Genomic DNA, 19239 nt, shown 5'->3' on the forward strand with positions numbered 1-19239 from the left:
AAAAAATAAAGACTTTGTGTGATTTAGGAATGTTATATTCAATATTGTGCACCCACTCGAACAAAACATGTTCCATTTTAAACAGGGTTGAGCCAGTTTATATTAACTTAAATACTGTTCTGCCTCTAAAGTTTTCAAAGCTAAAATCTTATAAGAATATATTAGACCATACTTGAAGGCATCGCTAAATCTTTGTTGAAAGATATCCAGACATTGTTTGGTACAACAAACGTTTTTTATGTGCACAGGCATATCCCTGAAAAGAATAAAACGTTAATGCTTTATATAACGGGACCAATTTTGTCTTCGGGCCTGGGCCGTGTTTCACATGTATGGAGCAGGGCTCAGGTCCAGATGACATTACATAGGAAAGGCTATTCGCCGGTTCCAACTATCAGATAGAACTATGACTCCGTCGTATAACTGAAATACCTTTCAAAGCTGTATAAAACCGAGTTGCTTGACCTTCCAGAAGCCACCCCCCTTGCTTAGAAATGTATCCACAAAGGCTTCCAAGCTGTGTATCTCAAGAGTCTTCCGTGCTTAGAGAAGCACAACATATAAACAAACGTTTGCTGATACAAAAATCGTTTATGACACCCACGTATTACAAAATATATCAATATCAATCTGTAAAACATACAAAATAATTTATACATACTAAATCACTCATTTCTTTTTTTCTAAAATGTCACCATCTTGCACGACCTTCGTGACGAACGGCCTCAAGGCAAGAATAGTTAAGACACAGCACACACACAAACCAGTTATCACGCCCAGTACTGAGGATAATTTAGGTGTGACGTCGTTAGTGACGTCAATACTGGAATGCAAAATGTCCCAATGAGCAGCATCAAACTGTTTGAGGGTTAGAAAGATGCTGACCACGTGGAACACATGGTGTCCTTGACCAATCAAATCAAACAGACCTGGCCACACTTTCTCCGGAAGATGGCTTGAAAAGGTCAAGGCTGCAATAAAGGCGAGGATGACGGCAGTTCCATGCATGTATAACCCCGGGTCGCTGCAGTTGTCGGAGTAACACTTGACGGTTCTGCGGAAGACGAGCGCCATTGTGAAGAGCGTGTGAACACCATAAGGGATCACCTGCCATAACTTTCTACTGATCGGATATGGTCTACGATATTTTAGCTTCGCTATACAACAACACAAAAAGCAAAACCAAGAGAGTGTGAAGTTCACGGGTAGAAACCACGCCTGCAGCTGGATCTTTGTCTCACGGTCGGCACTCGTATAAAACACTGAGAGTGATCCCCCAAAGGCGTACAGTGCTATTCCGGCGTAGTCAACTTGGAAGCACGTGTAATGGACGACGGGAGATATAGAGTGAAGAGTATGCGCGATCACGCTGAAAGATGTATAAAAAAGACAACAGACTCCGAAACCGATGATTGGGAAGATCCTAGAATCGTCTGGTCCAAATTCTTCCAGCAGAAAGTGGATCTTGAAGAGAACGACCACGAAGCCGATGAGATGTGTCCAAACGTTGACGACCTCGTTGTTCAACTGTAGGACGCTGATGACATAGGATACCAGTTTCATTCCAGGCAGACGATATCCGGTTAGAACCCCTGGCTCGCGGTACAACATTGGAACTTCCTCCGCCTTGAATGTCGGCTGCTTTCGGAGCAGATGATGGGCCCGAATCATCAGCGACGTCAGCTCCGACCTCAGCATCTTCAACACGTCTGGAAAGTGAAATAAGTTGTAACACGGCAAGAGCAGCAAATGTGTCCTCGCCTAGGTTGGACACACACTAACGCCAGTTAAGATTACCATCACTTATATAGTATGGCTCATGTAACAGTGGATTGTATAATTATTAATCACCTGTTCATATCATGCATTATACATATTACCGACGAAAATAATAAGGGAACTATTGATTTGAAGGGAGCTGTCGTTGACACGTACATTTACAAAACCGAGGCGTTGCATTTGAAGGCAATATATAACCACAATGAATTTTCACATTATCCATGAACAGCACGTGATGCACGTGCACACTGAAGCAAAAGAGTGCGCTCCAATTGGGGACTCACAAAAACTAATGCAACTGAGTTGAGCACACGCTTAAAATGCCTCCCAGACAGTATCTCAAGGAACAGACAAATGGCGAATTGTGGGTGCAATGGCCCGGGCGTAGCAGGCCTAAAAAACGACACCTTGACAAGATTGCCTCGTTAAATGCATTGCTCTACGCTAAAGATTGAAATCTGTCCTGTTGTCAATATGTACAATTGCAGGAAGACGAATTGCCTGAGAGCAAGGCGTCCTGTGAAGGGTGTAACCCAAATAGTTTACCATAGGCGGTAAATATGGGGGTGAGCCAGGCAACACCAGTGACGGGTTGTGTGCCACTGGTGTCACACCATGTTCACAGACCAATCAAGGTTTTGCCTCCGATTCACAGATGGCAGAAAACGCGTTTAGCGAGGTAGCGGCGATCGGTATGCCAGGGCAACAACTCGTGACAATACTATTGGAACGGTAGTGTCATGGTGTGGGGCGGTATCACACATGACAGGCGAACTAATTTAGTTATTGTGAATGGGCATATGACTGGCCCGCAACGTTTCCTGACATCACCCAAAAGAGGATCTGTGGCATGTTCTAGGTCAGAGTGTGTACGCCATCTTCCCGAGGCAAGTGAGTTAGCTGACTAACCTTTAATAACCAACCTATAAATGTTACAAACATGTATAAATACCTCGGTGTTGTTTTACCGTTTAACCTTAATCTTAAACATCTCGTTAACGATCTCGCACTACGAGCAAAAAAGGCCCTAATAAATCTATTTGTCGTTCTAGATAAATTGCGTGTTATCTCACCTACTATCTTCTTCAAAATGTTTGATGCTCAAGTTCAACCAATCTTATTATATGGATCAGAGGTCTGGGGTTTTGAAACCTATTACAATATTGAAAAGGTACACTTAACTGCATGTAAAAGATTTCTAAATGTTTCTAAATCGGCTCCAAATCATATGGCCTATGGCGAATGTGGCAGATACCCGTTATATATTTGTTCATATTTACGTTTACTCAGATACTGGCTCAAAATAACAGAGATGTCGCGGGAACGAATCCCCCAAAAATGCTACGAAATGCTTGTCTATCGTGATAATGTTGGTTACGTAACCTGGGCATCAAACATTAAGCATTTACTCTTCTCTCACGGATTTGGATATGTTTGGCTTAATCAAAGCGTTGGAGACAAAATGTATTTTCTTAGCTCTTTTAAGCAGGTAGCAATTGATATGTTTACTCAAAATTGGAGGTCGTCACTAGATAACAGTACACGCTACGACGTTTATAAAACCTTTAAATATTGTCTAACACCAGAGGTTTACCTGCATACTATAACAGAGAGAAAAATTAGAGACACATTTATTAAACTTAGGCTAGGGTTAAATGATTTGATGTGCAACAGGGGTCGCTTCTCCTCTATTCCTAAGGATATGCGTTTTTGTCCATTCTGCGAAAACCATTTTGAAAACGAATTACACTTTTTGTTTATATGTCCAATTTACGACAACCTAAGATTGAAATATATGCCTGATATAACTAAGAACCACTATTCCATGAACAAAATATTATCTTTTAATGGTATCTCTAGTAAAAAATTAACTAAGATATTACAATACATCTATCAAAGTCTACGAGTGCGTAGTAAACTACTTAGTAAATCCGATATGTCCAGAAATAATAAGTTGTTTTTAAACTTTCGCATCTAGATCAGGAGTATCTACATTTCATTTTTGTCTGTTTGTTTCTACTAGAAATGCATATACATTTAAATTGTCAAATTGTCCTGACATGATGAGTATATTTCTGATAGATCCTCCTGATAGATCCTTTTGTATTGAATGTCGCGCTATGGCTGAAAGCCTTTGCGACGTAAAACTTCATATTTCCATTCCATTCCTTTTGTATTCCTTTTTTATTTTTTACTACTACTGCTGCCACTGTGGTTATTACCAATGTTATTACAATACCTTTATTATATGTCAAGCATCATATTAGTTATCAAATAATTATAAAATGCGCTGTACAGCTGTAAATAATATTGTTTATCTGTATGTGTATATGGGCCAATGGCCTTTCATACAATAAAGATTGATTGATTGATTGACTATAAAAGTCCAGTTTCCACCCTTGCCGAACTAGGCTGGTATTATGGAGTTACATTTTGGCTGGACTAACGAGTCTATGCATAGTCCAATCAAAATCGCGCACCGAAATCGAAATCCGGTTCGTAAAGTGTCATGCAGATTTCGGTCGACTGCAGGATTTGCAAAGCATGTGCACCGCTAACTCGTTGTCAACAGATATTTTCTATATCTTTTCATGTTTTTTAAGGTGCTCACGTGATTTGATGCACTTCGCGATGTAAGTTTCGTTTCATCACAATATAGATATTGATTATCGATCAGATCGTCTTGACTGGGCGCCACCGTTTTGTTTGAAGCAAATGCAAGTGATACGAGAGATTGAATCTGATTGGTCAACAGGAGAGGCATAGAAAGGACATTACTCGTAATAGCCACTGGTGGCGCTACGATCGAACCCAGGAATTCCACCCTAGTTCGGCAAGGGTGGAAACTGGACTTTTAAAGACAGTTAACTCTCTTGCCTCGGGAAGATGCCAGAGACCAAGCACCCGACAACGTGGCCCTGCTTGGGTTAGCACTTCAGGCGGAATGGCGGGCAATACCAACAGCACCCATAATCAACAGTATGCCATCAAGCCGTGCATGTATCGTCCAACATGGTGGACACGCCAGATAGTGATCTACACGCCGGAAATAAATCACAGTCATAACGCCTTTGCTATCATTTCATCAGTTCCCTTATATTTCGCCAGCAATATTATGCTGGTATATTATGTAGAAAATATGTTGGTCTATCTAGGAATATTCCATATGATTCACAGCCGCTGATTTGATTAGGAATAATATTGTTCACATTAAATATCATCTCAGTTACATGCTGAGAATAATGAAGAATATAAATGGGATGTTTAGTTGAAAGCCAGTTGTTATTCTGCAATGTCATAAACAGACCAGTCACGATTGGGTTGCTGTTATCAGGCTGCGTCCGTAATTGAATTATCAGTCTATAGAAGCCCATAGAAACACGACGCAGATATCAATATATGCTAACTGTTACACTTCCCTTGTAACAATGCTTTTGGTATTGGTGGGGTTTTATCCTTTCAATCCGTTTTATTCTAACTCTGTGGATACCGGACAAAAATATAGTCCTAATTTTACGCATGACTGCCACAGTTACACACTGAACATTGTTATAGTTGTGTGCGATATATAATCAACAGACCAGACACTCAATCAGTAGAATATAGTGAGTCTGAGTAACAAAGGTCTGGTGAACTATTTGCAAAATGTTATTATCTATATACTATGGCCCAACCTATAGTCCCGTATGACACTGTGGACGTGCCTTAGTAGACATATCCATGTACAATGGCCCAATACAGTCCCGTATGACACTGTTTGTTCGTCTCGTGTGACACTGATGCTGTGTTATAGTAGTGTTATTCTCATACAATATGCAGTGGCCTAACCAATCGTCTTGTGTGACATTGTTGATGTGTCATAGCTGTGTTATTCTCATAAAATATGCAGTGGCCCAAACCATCGTCTCGTGTGACACTGATGCTGTGTTATAGTCGTGTTATTCTCATATAATATGCAGTGGCCCAACCTATCGTCTTGTGTGACATCGATGACGTGTTATAGTAGTGTTATTCTCATAAAATATGCAGTGGCCCAACCCATCGTTTTGCATAACACTCTGGATGTGTCATAGTAGTGTTATTCTCATACAATATGCAGTGGCCCAACCCATCGTTTTGCATAACACTCTGGATGTGTCATAGCAGTGTTATTCTCATACAACATGCAGTGGCCCAACCTATCGTCTTGTGTAACATCGATGACGTGTTATAGTAGTGTTATTCTCATAAAATATGCAGTGGCCCAACCCAACGTCTTGTGTGACATTGTTGATGTGTCATAGTAGTGTTATTTACATACAATATACAGTGGCCCAACCCATCGTCTTGCATAACACTGTTGATGTGTCATAGTAGTGTTATTCTCATACAATATGCAGTGGCCAAACCCAACGTCTTGTGTGACATTGTTGATGTGTCATAGTAGTGTTATTTACATACAATATACAGTGGCCCAACCCATCGTCTTGCATAACACTGTTGATGTGTCATAGTAGTGTTATTCTCATACAATATGCAGTGGCCCAACCCATCGTTTTGCATAATATTGTTGATGTGTTATGACGAGAGTAATTACATTGTTGTTGCATAGCTGTTGCTTAAACGAGGGATGCTTTAGCTTTGTGCCATGAGACATCAGACCTCTCAATTGCACCCATCTGGAAAAAAAAATTCTGCCCCTGCAATTAGAATCTGAAGTACATTTTCACCTAGAATATCATTTCTATGCCGATATTAGATAAGACATGATGCAACATCCTGTGACTAATAATTCATGTTAGCCCTAATATATTTACTGTCATAAATCCCGCTGTTATACAGAATATTGCTTTTATGATAATAGATATGTTTTACAGACAACTTCATTATACAGACGGATATGCCGATTTATTTCCTGAATCATATTTTATTAACCAAGCTTTTTTTTAATCATATCTTTTTTAATTATTTTGATCTACACATGCTATAATGCTATAAATGTTAGTGCCCCCCGCCCCCTCCCCTACCCCCAAACACAATAGTAAACCCCAGTCCCACGCTATCGGAGTTTTCCCTCTTCTATGACACACACTCTCTCTGAAAACACGTATCACAGTTAATGACTACAAAACGCTCCACACTATTAAACTTATAACAGTTATGTACGTGTATGATGTCTAGACAGCTACACAACAGTTTAACAATGTAGACAGGCTATGCATACAAATTACCTGCACATAACACTGAGCCAACAGGTGCGTAGCAACCGCGATAAGCACAAGCTCGAATCGCATGTTACATAAACGAGCTTTACATAATAAACATTACCTTTGGTGCTTATAAGCGTATTCTAGATTACATATTACTGATCAAGCCGTCACTGGTAACAGGCTAAGAGGCAAGCAAGAAATATTACCTTAAACAAGGGACGCTTGAAAAGCTCATTTGACCCTGCGTTATGGCTGTCGGTTGTAGTGAGAATTGAAGCATGCTGGATCACTCGTTGAGTACATGCAACTTTTTCATACATGTCGGTACAGTCAATCATTATAAAAGGTACATGTCCGGTTATTATAAACTTACATATTCAACGCTCGGCCAAAACAATAAGTTTGACTTTGGAAGAGGTTACCGCGACATATTTTCCATTCAGCGCCCCGCTGCCTCCGACACTCCATGAAAAGTGCTGATAGACCTCCGCCCTTGTCACCAAAACAAATCCAAACACCCCCACAATACTTGTACACGGGCGACGTTGTTACACAAACCATCTCCATAGCCCGTCATGGCTTCTTTCTCTGCCACACCACCGCTCGCCCGCCCGCACGCTCCCTCTCTCTCTCTCGCCGACCTCCACGCTCTCACAGAACACAAGTTCCTGGCAGGCACCTACCTGTTTCATGGTTACCATGGAAACACACCTTTTCTGTATAAATGCATGTTTTACCTGGAGGCCTGCGATGAAGGTATACCTAGCACTGGAGCATACTATCTGGCCGGTGTTAATTACTTTGTTATTGTATTAACCTTGAACAGCTTACATTGTGTATATGATCCGTTATACTCCAAAAATGTGGTCAGCATATGTACCGTTATACTCGAACAGCGTGGTCAAAACAAATGTCCCGTTATACTCTAAAAGCTAGGTCATAACATATGTCCCGCTGTTCTAATAACATTGGTTTTAACATATGTCCCGTTATATTAAAAAAGGGTCAGAAAATACGCCCCCTTATATTGAACAATATGTGTTTCAATATATCCTCAAGCAACATGGACGCTATGCGTACAGTAATACTCACTACAATGAGATATAGCAACCCTCATTGAACAATAGTTATTATATGTCATATGTTCAAAGAGTGAGTGAGTGAGTATGGTTTTACGCCGCTTTTAGCAATATTCCAGTAATATCACGGCGGGGGACACCAGAAATGGGCTTCACACATTGTACCCATGTCGGGAATCGAACCCGGGTCTTCGGCGTGACGAGCGAAGGCTTTAACCACTAGGCTACCCGACCGCCCGTATGTTCAAAGAAGTAAACGTACGTACCCGTCACTGATATATTTTCCCAAATATGAAGGTTTTAGCACTAGCACACATCATTCACTCCCAACTAAGTTTAATTAATTATCTTCCGGCTTCATCGGCGTGCTAACTAGCCCTTGGGGTTCGGCCCAGGCGCGGTATGTAGGTATAGGTACACAGTAATCACATTAATGTCACCTGGGTACCTGATGATATCAACAGACGCGCACCGATGCCCCATTGCCTAATGACAATTTCAGTTATTGGCCTTCAATACCGTACATGGTATAGGCATATTGACGCGGATGACTTGACTATTAGCTGCACGACGGGTCGTGTATAGTCGCATTACCTGTGATCCTTATGTATCCCATGACAACTTCTCGACGAGAGTGCTAACGTCCTTCTTCTGAGCAACACAGGTTTGTGGGTATGTATCTTGTTTAAATATCAATATTGTTTATATATCAATATATATACACACAGAGAGAAAATAGGGAGAGAGAGAGAGAGAGAGAGAGAGAGAGAGAGAGAATGTTTACAGTCTGTCAGTCCCCGCAGATAGACAGACAGACAGACAGACAGACAGATAGATAGATAGATAGATAGATAGATAGATAGATAGATAGAAAAAGATAGATAGATAGATAGATAGTGTCTTGGCCATACACACAAGTGTCAACTTGATGATGGGGCAACTTTCGTGCATGCACGTGTATGGATCAAAACAAATTATACATAATGTTATAGAAAATGTCGTGAATTTATGCATGGGTCCCCAGTGTGTACACATATCGATGACTGATCGTAACCAGAACATATTCTGCAGCAGTAGCAGCTGTTGAAGTGCTTATTTTACTGCAATATTATTGACTGCTAAACACGCAGTCACTCACTCATGCTTATGGTATAAGAGACTGACTGGTATTATATTGATATTTGTGTTAGTAAAGTTGCAGCTGCTCTAGCAGAGGTGTGGTAGAGGTATTGTGGGGAAAAATCATATCGTATTAATATACATTAATCATCGTTGATCATTCGTTTTCCGCACAGATCTATTTTTATAACCCCTGGATCAATTTGCTTTTGACTATCCAGTTTTCTATGGCAGCGGCAGCACTTAATTTTTTTAATGTTCACACATTGTTCACAAACACTTACAGCCAGCCAGCAAGATACTTTATTTCAATCTCACCTCGTTACAATACACAACATTAAAAAATAATATAAATTATACATAAATACTACACATATAATATATGATAAAGAGACACCCTCGGCGGGAATTTCACTTGTCAAATCGAACTGTCGAAGCGTTAAGTACTCAGCCATATTTTTAAACCAATCAAAACCTTTCTCTGATTAACTGCAAAGAAGGTACTCACGACGCGTAAATAGCAGACGACAATATTTACTTGACAACTTGAAAACAGTGATATTCTGGAGTCTAGAATGAACACAGTGCTTCACGCGACACACAGATAACCCGAGGACAAGACTGTACTCATACAAATGCAGAGGTAAGCCACGATTTTCAACATATCATATTCATATTTTGTAGGTCAACAGTGCTTCGTCAAGCGGAACGAAACAGTGTCAATGTTTACACGATAACGCCCGGGCATACCTGGAAGTAGATCACACTGTCAAGTCATGTGATTCACTTACCATGTACCTTCGTATACCAGGATACTCTTTAATGCAACAAAAAGAATGCTGTCTTTGTCCTCGTTCCGAAACCAAACAGTTAAATATGACTAACACGACATGTATAACTCCATACACACATACACGACTATAAGACCACCTGGCGGTGTGCTGAGTTATACTAACAGTGGTATTGCGCAATCTGAATTTGTAAACAGTGTTTCAATTTGCCAGCTGAAGCGACCAGGATGTTTCTATTTCTAAACCTGGGCCTCTTGACATGCATTCAAATCACACCGGAGTCATATAATATTTACTTTATCAAATAAGTACTGGATCACCTGGATCTATATAATATAGTGTAAACATTAATGTCCCTCTTAGATCTATATTGATAAGAGTCCCTGCACCAGAAGTTTACTTGATTTCTGATGTTTCTTTTGCCTTATAAGTGCTACATTGATGTTTTATGGAGATACAGATGTATAACGTCGTTCACTCCATATCGATTTAGATCACATTCATAATCGGAGATAGAAACTAATCGCTTTAGCCCATTAGTCCTTATAATGATAACATAATGCAAAACCCTTGAAAAGGACAAATTTCAGCTAGTCCTTAGGATACCTTAACTATTGAGCTGTTTGACAAGGAATATAGGACTAGTGCCAATTAGTCGAAATTATGTCGAAATTATGCCGATAATCGGATTTCTGAAGCCGCTTTTATACTCTTTGTTGTAGCCCAGGACATGGGGGTAGTGTGGCTTCATCAGTTAAGTTGGGATAGATATCACATCCAAATACTCAAAAGAACTGTTCAAATGCTAATGCATCTATTTTCATAAATCTTGATACGCTTTGATGCTTCCATAAAATAAGTATATAATCTATATTTTCAATGTATTCAGACCCCACTGGTGCCTCTTTGGATCAATAAGCTCTATGGGTCTTCATCCATACAGTAACTAACACCTGCGACCCACCGAATGAACACTGACTTCGTGATTATACCTCACCGCGGCAGCTGTTCACTGTAATTTGATAAACAAAATATACTGTTTTATACTTTACTTCTGACATAAGTATTCGATTGTCAAAGGGAATAACCTCATTCCCGCTTTGTAATTGTTTCATTTGTGATATATCTATGTTGAGGTTGCGGTTTAGCCAATGGCTCGTATAGCCAGAGTTTATAGTAAAATATTGTTTGGCCCTGTACAATCAGTTTAGAAAGTCCATGCATTCAATGTTTTGAAAATGATGCCAAGATATGATTTCGAGCATGTTAGCTTGTTCCGTTAGTTGCAATCAAATTTGATAGGCTTTTTATCGTTCGAAAAAAACAGCTTATTGATATATTGGTTGGTTAAAAACCAAAACGTGCACAATTTAAGATGTTATGAAAAAACATAATGACATCATATGAAATGCACACTAGGCTTGACCCTGCCTGCATTGGACTGCCATTCGTTCCACAAAGCAGCTTCAGCTCCATACGACCGTACGTGCATATTACTGTATAATAGATTTACTTGTTTGTTTGGTACAATACAAAAGGGGAATTATGTGATATAGTCGCAGTCTCAGGTCGCTTTGGACCGATGGTCTGGTCCCAGTACATGCAATCTTAACCAATAATCATAACCCTTGATGTCAGATGGACACCTATATAATATCTTATATACACCCAGACTGAAACAGGGTTAGAAATTGACACTAGTCCTGTAGTCCTTGCCAAACTGGCCAATAGTTAAGGTATCATAAGGACTAGTAGAAATTTGCCATTTTTAAGGGTTTTGCTATATGTTATCATTATAAGGACTAGTGGGCTAAACATGTTAGTTTCTACCCCTGTGAAATCGGTCATTTTTTGTCATCATGAATTGACTGAACAGTTTCTATAAGGAATAATTAAGTAAAGATAAGATGAAATTCTCATTCACATATTTTCTTCACTCATAATTACCCCAACAACCCTATTAAATAGGAGGTTTACAATGATATGTTCTCGCTTCATGAAGCATAATGCCCTATGAACACACACATATCTCAGTTAGACACAATCGTGTTATTGATTGTCACTCTCGAGGCTGATTATTAATTTTTGTTTGGGCAATTTGAACTAAGGTGACAGCGTCTATGGTACTTCAGTTTGGCCTTGAAGCACTTACACCTATTTGTAGGTCATAAATTACGATAACCTGCAAGCACACTTGACAAAGCCCTGCCCTTCCACACAAGAGTGACTGAGTGATTAGTTCACGAATAGATACGTGTGTCCTTGCCGATGTATGATTCATATACCACACTTAGTCGGGTGTTGGCATCAGCTAGGCTGCAGTCGCAGCAGGTGTACCGATTTACCTTCTTTACGCTTTACAGTCCACCGTCACATGATACATAGTAATACATCATTCAGGTATATAAGTGTGCTAATGGAAGCGTACATGCGTGAATGTATGCAGTATCGTATCTGTGTTAAATACTGATGTTTAAATAAGCGTGGTGGTATAGTGTATATCGTATCTTGTATATATGTATTATAGCTGGCTGTTGGGGTTTATTCATATGATATCGAATGATAGCCTCGTGGTATATGATTTGACGCCAGATGTTTCACTGCGGTTTGTAGATAATCGAGTCTGTATCAGGCAAACCTGAGTCTGGAAAGCACGAGCAGCAAACCACGGCCCAAATGCATGCAATCAGCTAAGTCCCGTTGCTTAACCAACCGATCTGTATTATTCGACAGGGTTAGAAACTAACAGTTTTTGTCCACTAGTCCTTATAGTGATAACATATAGCAAAACCCTTAAAATGGGCCAATTTCTACTAGTCCTTAGTATACCTTTACTATTGGGCAGTTTGGTAAGGACTACAGGACTAGTGCCAATTTATAACGCTGTTCGACTTACGTTCGTATACAAGCATATTCTGGGATCGAATCGTACCTTCGCAGGCAGCGATGATCGTTACTCATGCTTGTTACTCATCAGCTTGTGGTTTGCCCCTTCCAGGCGTGACTTACTGTGGTACATAACTGAATTATGATATTCATCACAAGAACACAATCATGCACCACAACAAAGTCAGTTATTTGAGCCGCTCGAATGTCACAGACCACCAAATGGCCGGTTAACATGGTTAACACCGATAAATATACCGATCCAAACGACAGCCATAATTGTGATTAATTACACACATTCATGTGTGGTATGTTGCTGCTGATTGGTCAGAGTAAGATAACCTGTCGTTCTAGAGGTGAAGAATGATCAGAAGATCGGTATATTTATTGCTTTATTGTGACCAAATTATATATATTTGGTGCTTTTGGGAGTTTAACACATGAATGTCAGAGCGATGGTACGATACGAAATTGCGATATCACGATACGATATTGTCAAACTGCCACAAACGAAGTGATAGAGCGAAAAGGCGATAGGGTCACGCGATATGGGGTTGTTGCTCAGTCACCATTTGCAAAATAAAACAAAGCGGGTACGTAGATTCACACTGAGCATCTAATAAGATATCCATTTCTTTTCATCTACAGGAACTGTTTTGACTGACTTAATTAGTGGTAAGCAAGTGTGATTAACGCACGAAAACACGGAATATACTTAATCAGCAAGCACGAATGCACCATGAACGTTAGCGGAGCACAATTGTAATTCCATAACTAATCATTCCACCCTGCATTGCCACAAAACTGTAGAAGATTTATGTATGTTTCATGGTTGGTTGATTAACGCCGCACTCCAGCTATAGGACGGCGGTCTGTAAATAATCGAGTCTGGACCAGACAATCCAGTGATTGATATCATGAGCTTCGATCCACGCAATTGGGATACGATGACATGCATCAACCAAGTCAGCGAGCCTGACCACCCAATCCCGTTAGTCGCCTCTTGCGACAGGCATAGTCGCCTCTTGCGGCAAGCATGGGTTGCAGTGTTTGTTAAAGATTGGCGAGACGACTGGTCTGGTCTAAATGGAAACTTGATTATCATTGAATCCTACACATTAGGCAAATAGAATTAAACTATTTTCAGTCTTCATGTACTATGTATTATATATTAAAATTGATTGTAATAAATGAAAGCGAAAATAGATAATAATAATAATAACACAGAATGAAATAAAATTCAATATATTCAAAACAAAGGTTCTATAAGCATTAGAAAGAAACGCACACTAAATTTGGATGTGGGAAGTAAAATATTTATTGCACATCTAGACATTAGATGAGTGATGACATATAATAATTGCAAATCGAACAACAGTGTAAGTGTGTCCAATATGAAGATATTACACAGAAAATTGCAATGGCAAGGACATGAGAGCTCACTATCTCGTGTCTCTACCATCAGCCTCAAGTACTGCATGGCGTCTTCCGCCCACATGATTACACCGGCAACACCGGCGACTCTGTTAACCCCCAGGCGTCGCAACATCCTGGTTCTCCCGTCCGTTAAGTTACACCTGTTTCATAAAGCAACCTTATCTCGACCTAAGTCCATGTGGTTACCTTGGCGCTGAGGTTGTTTTGTGAAATGGGGCCCGGGCTAGCTTAGGTCATACGCTGCGTGCTAAGCGCCATAGATCGTCGCAGTTGATATCAAAATAACGCTACTGACAGGCCGCATCTACCTCTGCGGCCTGTAATACCTGTTCAGATATCGTTCGCAATCCTGTAATTGCTGCTGTTGTGCAGGACGTTGTACACCTTTGTAACCGTATTAGGCGGTCCTGGGCAGCCGCTGTCATGACCTGGTTTGAGCTTGGTCGGTCATGTGAGTTCTCCTGCTTCCAGTCATCTGACGACGTTGTTCCATTGTGCTCCAGTTTTTAGCCATGGTTTGACATCGCAGTTAAACAGTATTAGACAACGTTTTGGCCAACGAGAACCACCCTATTAGAGATATATCGCAATATCGTTATGTCCCTGTATTGCAATATCTTGTACTAAAGCTTTGTCGTGGCGTTCTATTGCTTTGACGTTGAATGTTATATTTCGTTTGTGACGGTATCGCAATATAGTATCGATATAGCGATGGCCCTTCTCAGCCACCATAGAGTTCAGTGTTCCTCGCGAGATATGCAGTACAACCATCGGTATTAACCAAGCATTTCTACATTTATTTATTGTGAAAATTACATATATAGTCTGCTGAGATTGGACTGCACTGTAATTAAAACGCACCTGTTACAATCCGCCATGCATAAACGTATCTAGATGGTAGTGCTGTGGTTTCTACCGGATAATCTTGAATGCAGTCAGACATTCACAGGACCCTCGGGAATAGAAACTAACTTTTCACTAGTCCTCATGAAACTTACAGTTCACTAGTCCTCATGATATCTTCACTATCGGGCAGTTTGACAAGGGCAAGGACTAGTGCTAATTTCTATCTCTGGGTGCGTCATATATATACGCTGGTATAGTCTTATGTACATGACATGGATACCAGGACATGTATTTCAGAAGGTAATGTGCTTTAAAGTAAAGATTTGATTTGTGTTATTTTCATGGTAGTCGACCACACTTACATCGTTCGCAACTTCATATGCGTTTGTCTCATAAGTCTTGATGCATCGGGATAGTTTCTGCCTTGAGGTCAATGATTTGATAGCACTTGATACGAAATGATGTACGTAAATAAGAGGAACATGTTGAATGGTAGGTATGGATATTTTGTAGCCATTGATTGTTTTGTTGACTAAATACGTTTTTGAATAGGATCTCTTATCATTCCCTTTCTTCATAATGTATGCAAGACAAAAAACAGTTGTTGATCATATTAGCAAAGTTCACTCGATCTTTCTGGTACAGGTTAAAAGGTGTCTCCTTATATGTCACCTTAACGTGGCAAGCGTCGATATTTATTATGTCGTATGGCGTCCTTAAATAGTATTGTGACGAGGCTATTTTAGAGCCCAAACTAAAGGGTTGATTTGTGCATTTAACCTCATTCTAGTATACGTGTACCACTGCAAAACATCGTAACGAGTGATTAAATCACACTAGAATATACATTTTGTAATATATGTTTCAGAATAAAGGAACCGAGTGTCTGTCAGCGCCGAGGTAAGGACTCTTCAACCATGACTAATGTTCTGGACTACATGAAGATACTCCTCCGAATGCCTCTGCACCAGCCGACACTTTCGGTGAAGAATGTTGCTCACATGTTCAAGGAGCCGTACATCATCAGCGGCTACCGACCAACGAACAAACCCTGGTCCTACTACTTCCTCAGTTTCTTCCAGCTTCATAACGAGTCCGTGAATGTCTGGACACACAGTCTTGCCTTTGTGTTGGTCCTTACGCAGCTATATCGACTCAGCTTATCCATTGACTTCGCAACCAACAAGGACGCGGCCACCATCATCGGCTTCAGCATTGGAGCTCTTATCCAAACCTTCCTGAGCTCTGCCTGTCACCTCCTTCACGCCAAGTCGCCTTGGTGGCACTACATCTGGTTCCTGCTGGACTACGCAGGAGTGACCTTTAACAGTTTTGGGACGGGACTAGCCTGCTTCTACGTGTGCTCACATAAGGACGTTTATGGACTCGTTGAAAGTGTCTTCCTGCCGTTTAATGTATTGATGAGTTGGATGGGATTCCTCTCCTGTTGCATCGCCAAACTCTGTTTCAAGGACCCTTACAGCAAGGCAAGAAAGCTGTTGATGGTATCTGCGCTAGGTTCCCAGGCTTTTCTTGTGGGTTTACCAGTACTTGCCAGGTACGTCCCCTGTATCGTGGACGACGAGTGTCGCCTTTCCTCCCTCACACATCTCCACTTCGTCTTCTTCTTCCTCATATCCGACGCTCTGACCTTCTCCACTCACTTCCCAGAAGAGCTGAAACCAGGACATTTCGATATTTTCGGCCATGGACACCAAATATTCCACATCTGTACTTTGATCACCATGATGGTTGAAATGGAAGCCATAAAAACGGATATTGTTTCCGGTGCTACTGCGCATACACGTCCAGATCTGACGTCATTTCTGATGGCCTTTGCAGTGTTGATAGTCGTTGAGTTGTTGACATTAGTCAGCATTAGAGGGCTCATAAACACAAAAGTGAAAGAAGTTCTAAGTGCCTCAAAATCTGACTGAATGGGAACCGTCAGTTTAATATCTTTACATAATGAATTTAAATATACAATGAAAACTCGTTAATCCGAACAACTTTTGTTGGGGGGTCTATTTATGAAAAAAGGGACATAACTAATAACCAATGATTCGTTAATCTGGAAATTCCTTAATCCGGACGATTTAACTGGGATTTAACGGTACCGCCGGATTAACGAGATTTCACTGTATAGTGTAAACACATACCAGAAGGAGTTGTTGGAGTGTTTAATTTACAGTGTTATGTTTATTCACGTCATTTTAGCTTATGCTCCACGCAGACTGACCGCCGCACTGGCAATGGTTCAGCTAAAATACCCCCCTGAAGGATATCGCTACCAGTGCAGCTGTAGATGCTTGTGCAGAGCCTGAATGGTAGAAATAGTATTACATGTATATGGGTGCATTTTTACATTCCATGGGTTGGTGCTCTGCCTCTGTAGGTTTACAGTTATTCATGTTATAGTTTCATCTTATGGAATGCTTCGCCTCCGCGCTTGCCTCTTAGTAATCTGGTAGCTTCTGACAGTGATTTTGTTGGAGACAAATGATAACTAGGACATTTTCATGATTTTAGCAACTTTTCATGGGACATTTGGGATCATTATCAGTCAATGTCCTGAAAACATTAACCGATCTGAAACGCTGATAAATGTGTATAAAAGTGTCGCAAATTCCATGACATGAAGTGATACAATGCACAACATTCTTAACGCCAACCAAATGAAACACGAGCATGTGGATATGTGAGATGAGGGGGCAATTCAGTAAATTGCTGGACAGGTTCCCTTCTCACTAGAAACAAGCAGTAAACCGTTAGTCTTATTTCCTAATAATCCCATGTTCCAAACCACGATGAGCACGGAGGCACATGGTTTGTCATTCAGGAATAAACACGGACACTGGTCCCCCAGGCCAAGCTAAAGTGAAACTTTGGAGAAACTAGTCTACCAAAGTGGTTTTTATTACCACTGTCCCGAAATGAGTTGCATTGATATTACCAATGCTGTCTACCCCTGTCATGTCACGTGTTGTATGTAACTGCCCCAGCCCTATTTATTCCGCTTTCGGGACAATTTTTACAACGGGGGATCTATTCCGCTCCATAAAGTGATCTGAGCCATATTGCTATGGTAACTCTTATTCGTTAGTCGTCGAGGTTCGTCAGTCGTAACATCCCTCGATAATCCAGGATGTTATGTCTCCAGTGTGTCATGATACTGACCCTGGACCTATTCTTTACAGTTAGCAATGGTTAGGAGCGGTGCAGGTGGAGACGTTACTTCCAAAACGAAGGTATGGTGGCTTATTGACCCAGGGCATTTATCATAACGGAATGGAGGTATAATTCACTTGAAAATCGGGGATGGTCGTGGGAATAGATCGGGGAATGAGGTCTTTCTTCCAATCCGCAAAGAGTCGGTCGAGAGAATCAAACAAGAAATATTTATCAGTAGGATATGAGAAAACGGTCACTTCTGTAGCTAATGTTATTTTTTTAAATCCTTGAACTTCCGACTTTGTGATGTTTATTGTTCTTTGCTGTTTTTACACACAAATATATTTACATGTGATTGCGTGACGAGGTTTAACGAGAGCCATTTTCCCACCAGATATATATATTTTTATAGTCAACAATTTTAAGTGTTTACAAGACATCCAATTGAAGTGCCTTTTCGCAAACGTTTGAGGTCACGCAATTTGTGTTGTTCAAATTTGGTTGTTAGTAATATTAGCACACGCATAACATTTTTATAGTTACTGTTCCAGTACTTTGAAATATATTCTGGTGAACGAAAATGGCCTGGTGAATCTGATATTATTTTCTTTAAAGTATTCATGCCATTCCACCTTTTCCAATGTGCTTCCGAAGTGATTTTGTACCTGTCAAACATATCTGTCAACCAATACCTCTGATTAATTGTTTGATTATCCAATTGTGTATTTTGTGGAAAAACATAAATATATATATTTTATTTCTTTTATCACGTGTCGTGTGTCATTTTTATGGCAAAAACTCGGTCTCTATTGGCCGACGATGCTCCATCTGTCCCGTGTTAACTGTTATAGCCCCAGGATGTTCCCATATTGTACCCCAATGGCGTGTTATTGTATGTGCCTCCAGAGACAAAGACTTCTGTATTGTATAGTATAATATTTC

The 19239-nt window shown here is 40.4% G+C and overlaps 2 protein-coding genes across 4 annotated transcripts; one reads left to right on the forward strand and one right to left on the reverse strand.

Moving 5' to 3' along the window:
- Window positions 1-470: 470 nt before the first annotated feature.
- On the reverse strand, window positions 471-7601 carry LOC139479883 (membrane progestin receptor beta-like). 2 transcript variants are annotated; one of them, XM_071262803.1, is made up of 2 exons: window positions 7342-7601; window positions 471-1709 (listed from the first exon to the last, which is right to left on the reverse strand). In XM_071262803.1, the coding sequence occupies exon 2, from the start codon at window positions 1696-1698 to the stop codon at window positions 670-672; it is 1029 nt and encodes a 342-aa protein (XP_071118904.1). In that variant the 5' UTR covers window positions 1699-1709; window positions 7342-7601; the 3' UTR covers window positions 471-669. The 2 variants fall into 2 exon arrangements, with proteins under 2 accessions (XP_071118904.1, XP_071118905.1); XM_071262804.1 differs by lacking the exon at window positions 7342-7601 and adding an exon at window positions 7175-7317.
- A 1020-nt stretch (window positions 7602-8621) lies between these two features.
- Window positions 8622-19024, forward strand: LOC139478762 (membrane progestin receptor alpha-B-like). 2 transcript variants are annotated; one of them, XM_071261376.1, is made up of 2 exons: window positions 8622-8719; window positions 15995-19024. In XM_071261376.1, the coding sequence occupies exon 2, from the start codon at window positions 16044-16046 to the stop codon at window positions 17061-17063; it is 1020 nt and encodes a 339-aa protein (XP_071117477.1). In that variant the 5' UTR covers window positions 8622-8719; window positions 15995-16043; the 3' UTR covers window positions 17064-19024. The 2 variants fall into 2 exon arrangements, with proteins under 2 accessions (XP_071117477.1, XP_071117476.1); XM_071261375.1 differs by lacking the exon at window positions 8622-8719 and adding an exon at window positions 9669-9809.
- The last annotated feature ends 215 nt before the right edge of the window (window positions 19025-19239 follow it).

This window comes from Haliotis cracherodii, unplaced genomic scaffold (assembly GCF_022045235.1).
Source record: "Haliotis cracherodii isolate W230 unplaced genomic scaffold, xgHalCrac1.p SCAF_4, whole genome shotgun sequence".
Lineage (NCBI taxonomy): Eukaryota > Metazoa > Mollusca > Gastropoda > Lepetellida > Haliotidae > Haliotis > Haliotis cracherodii.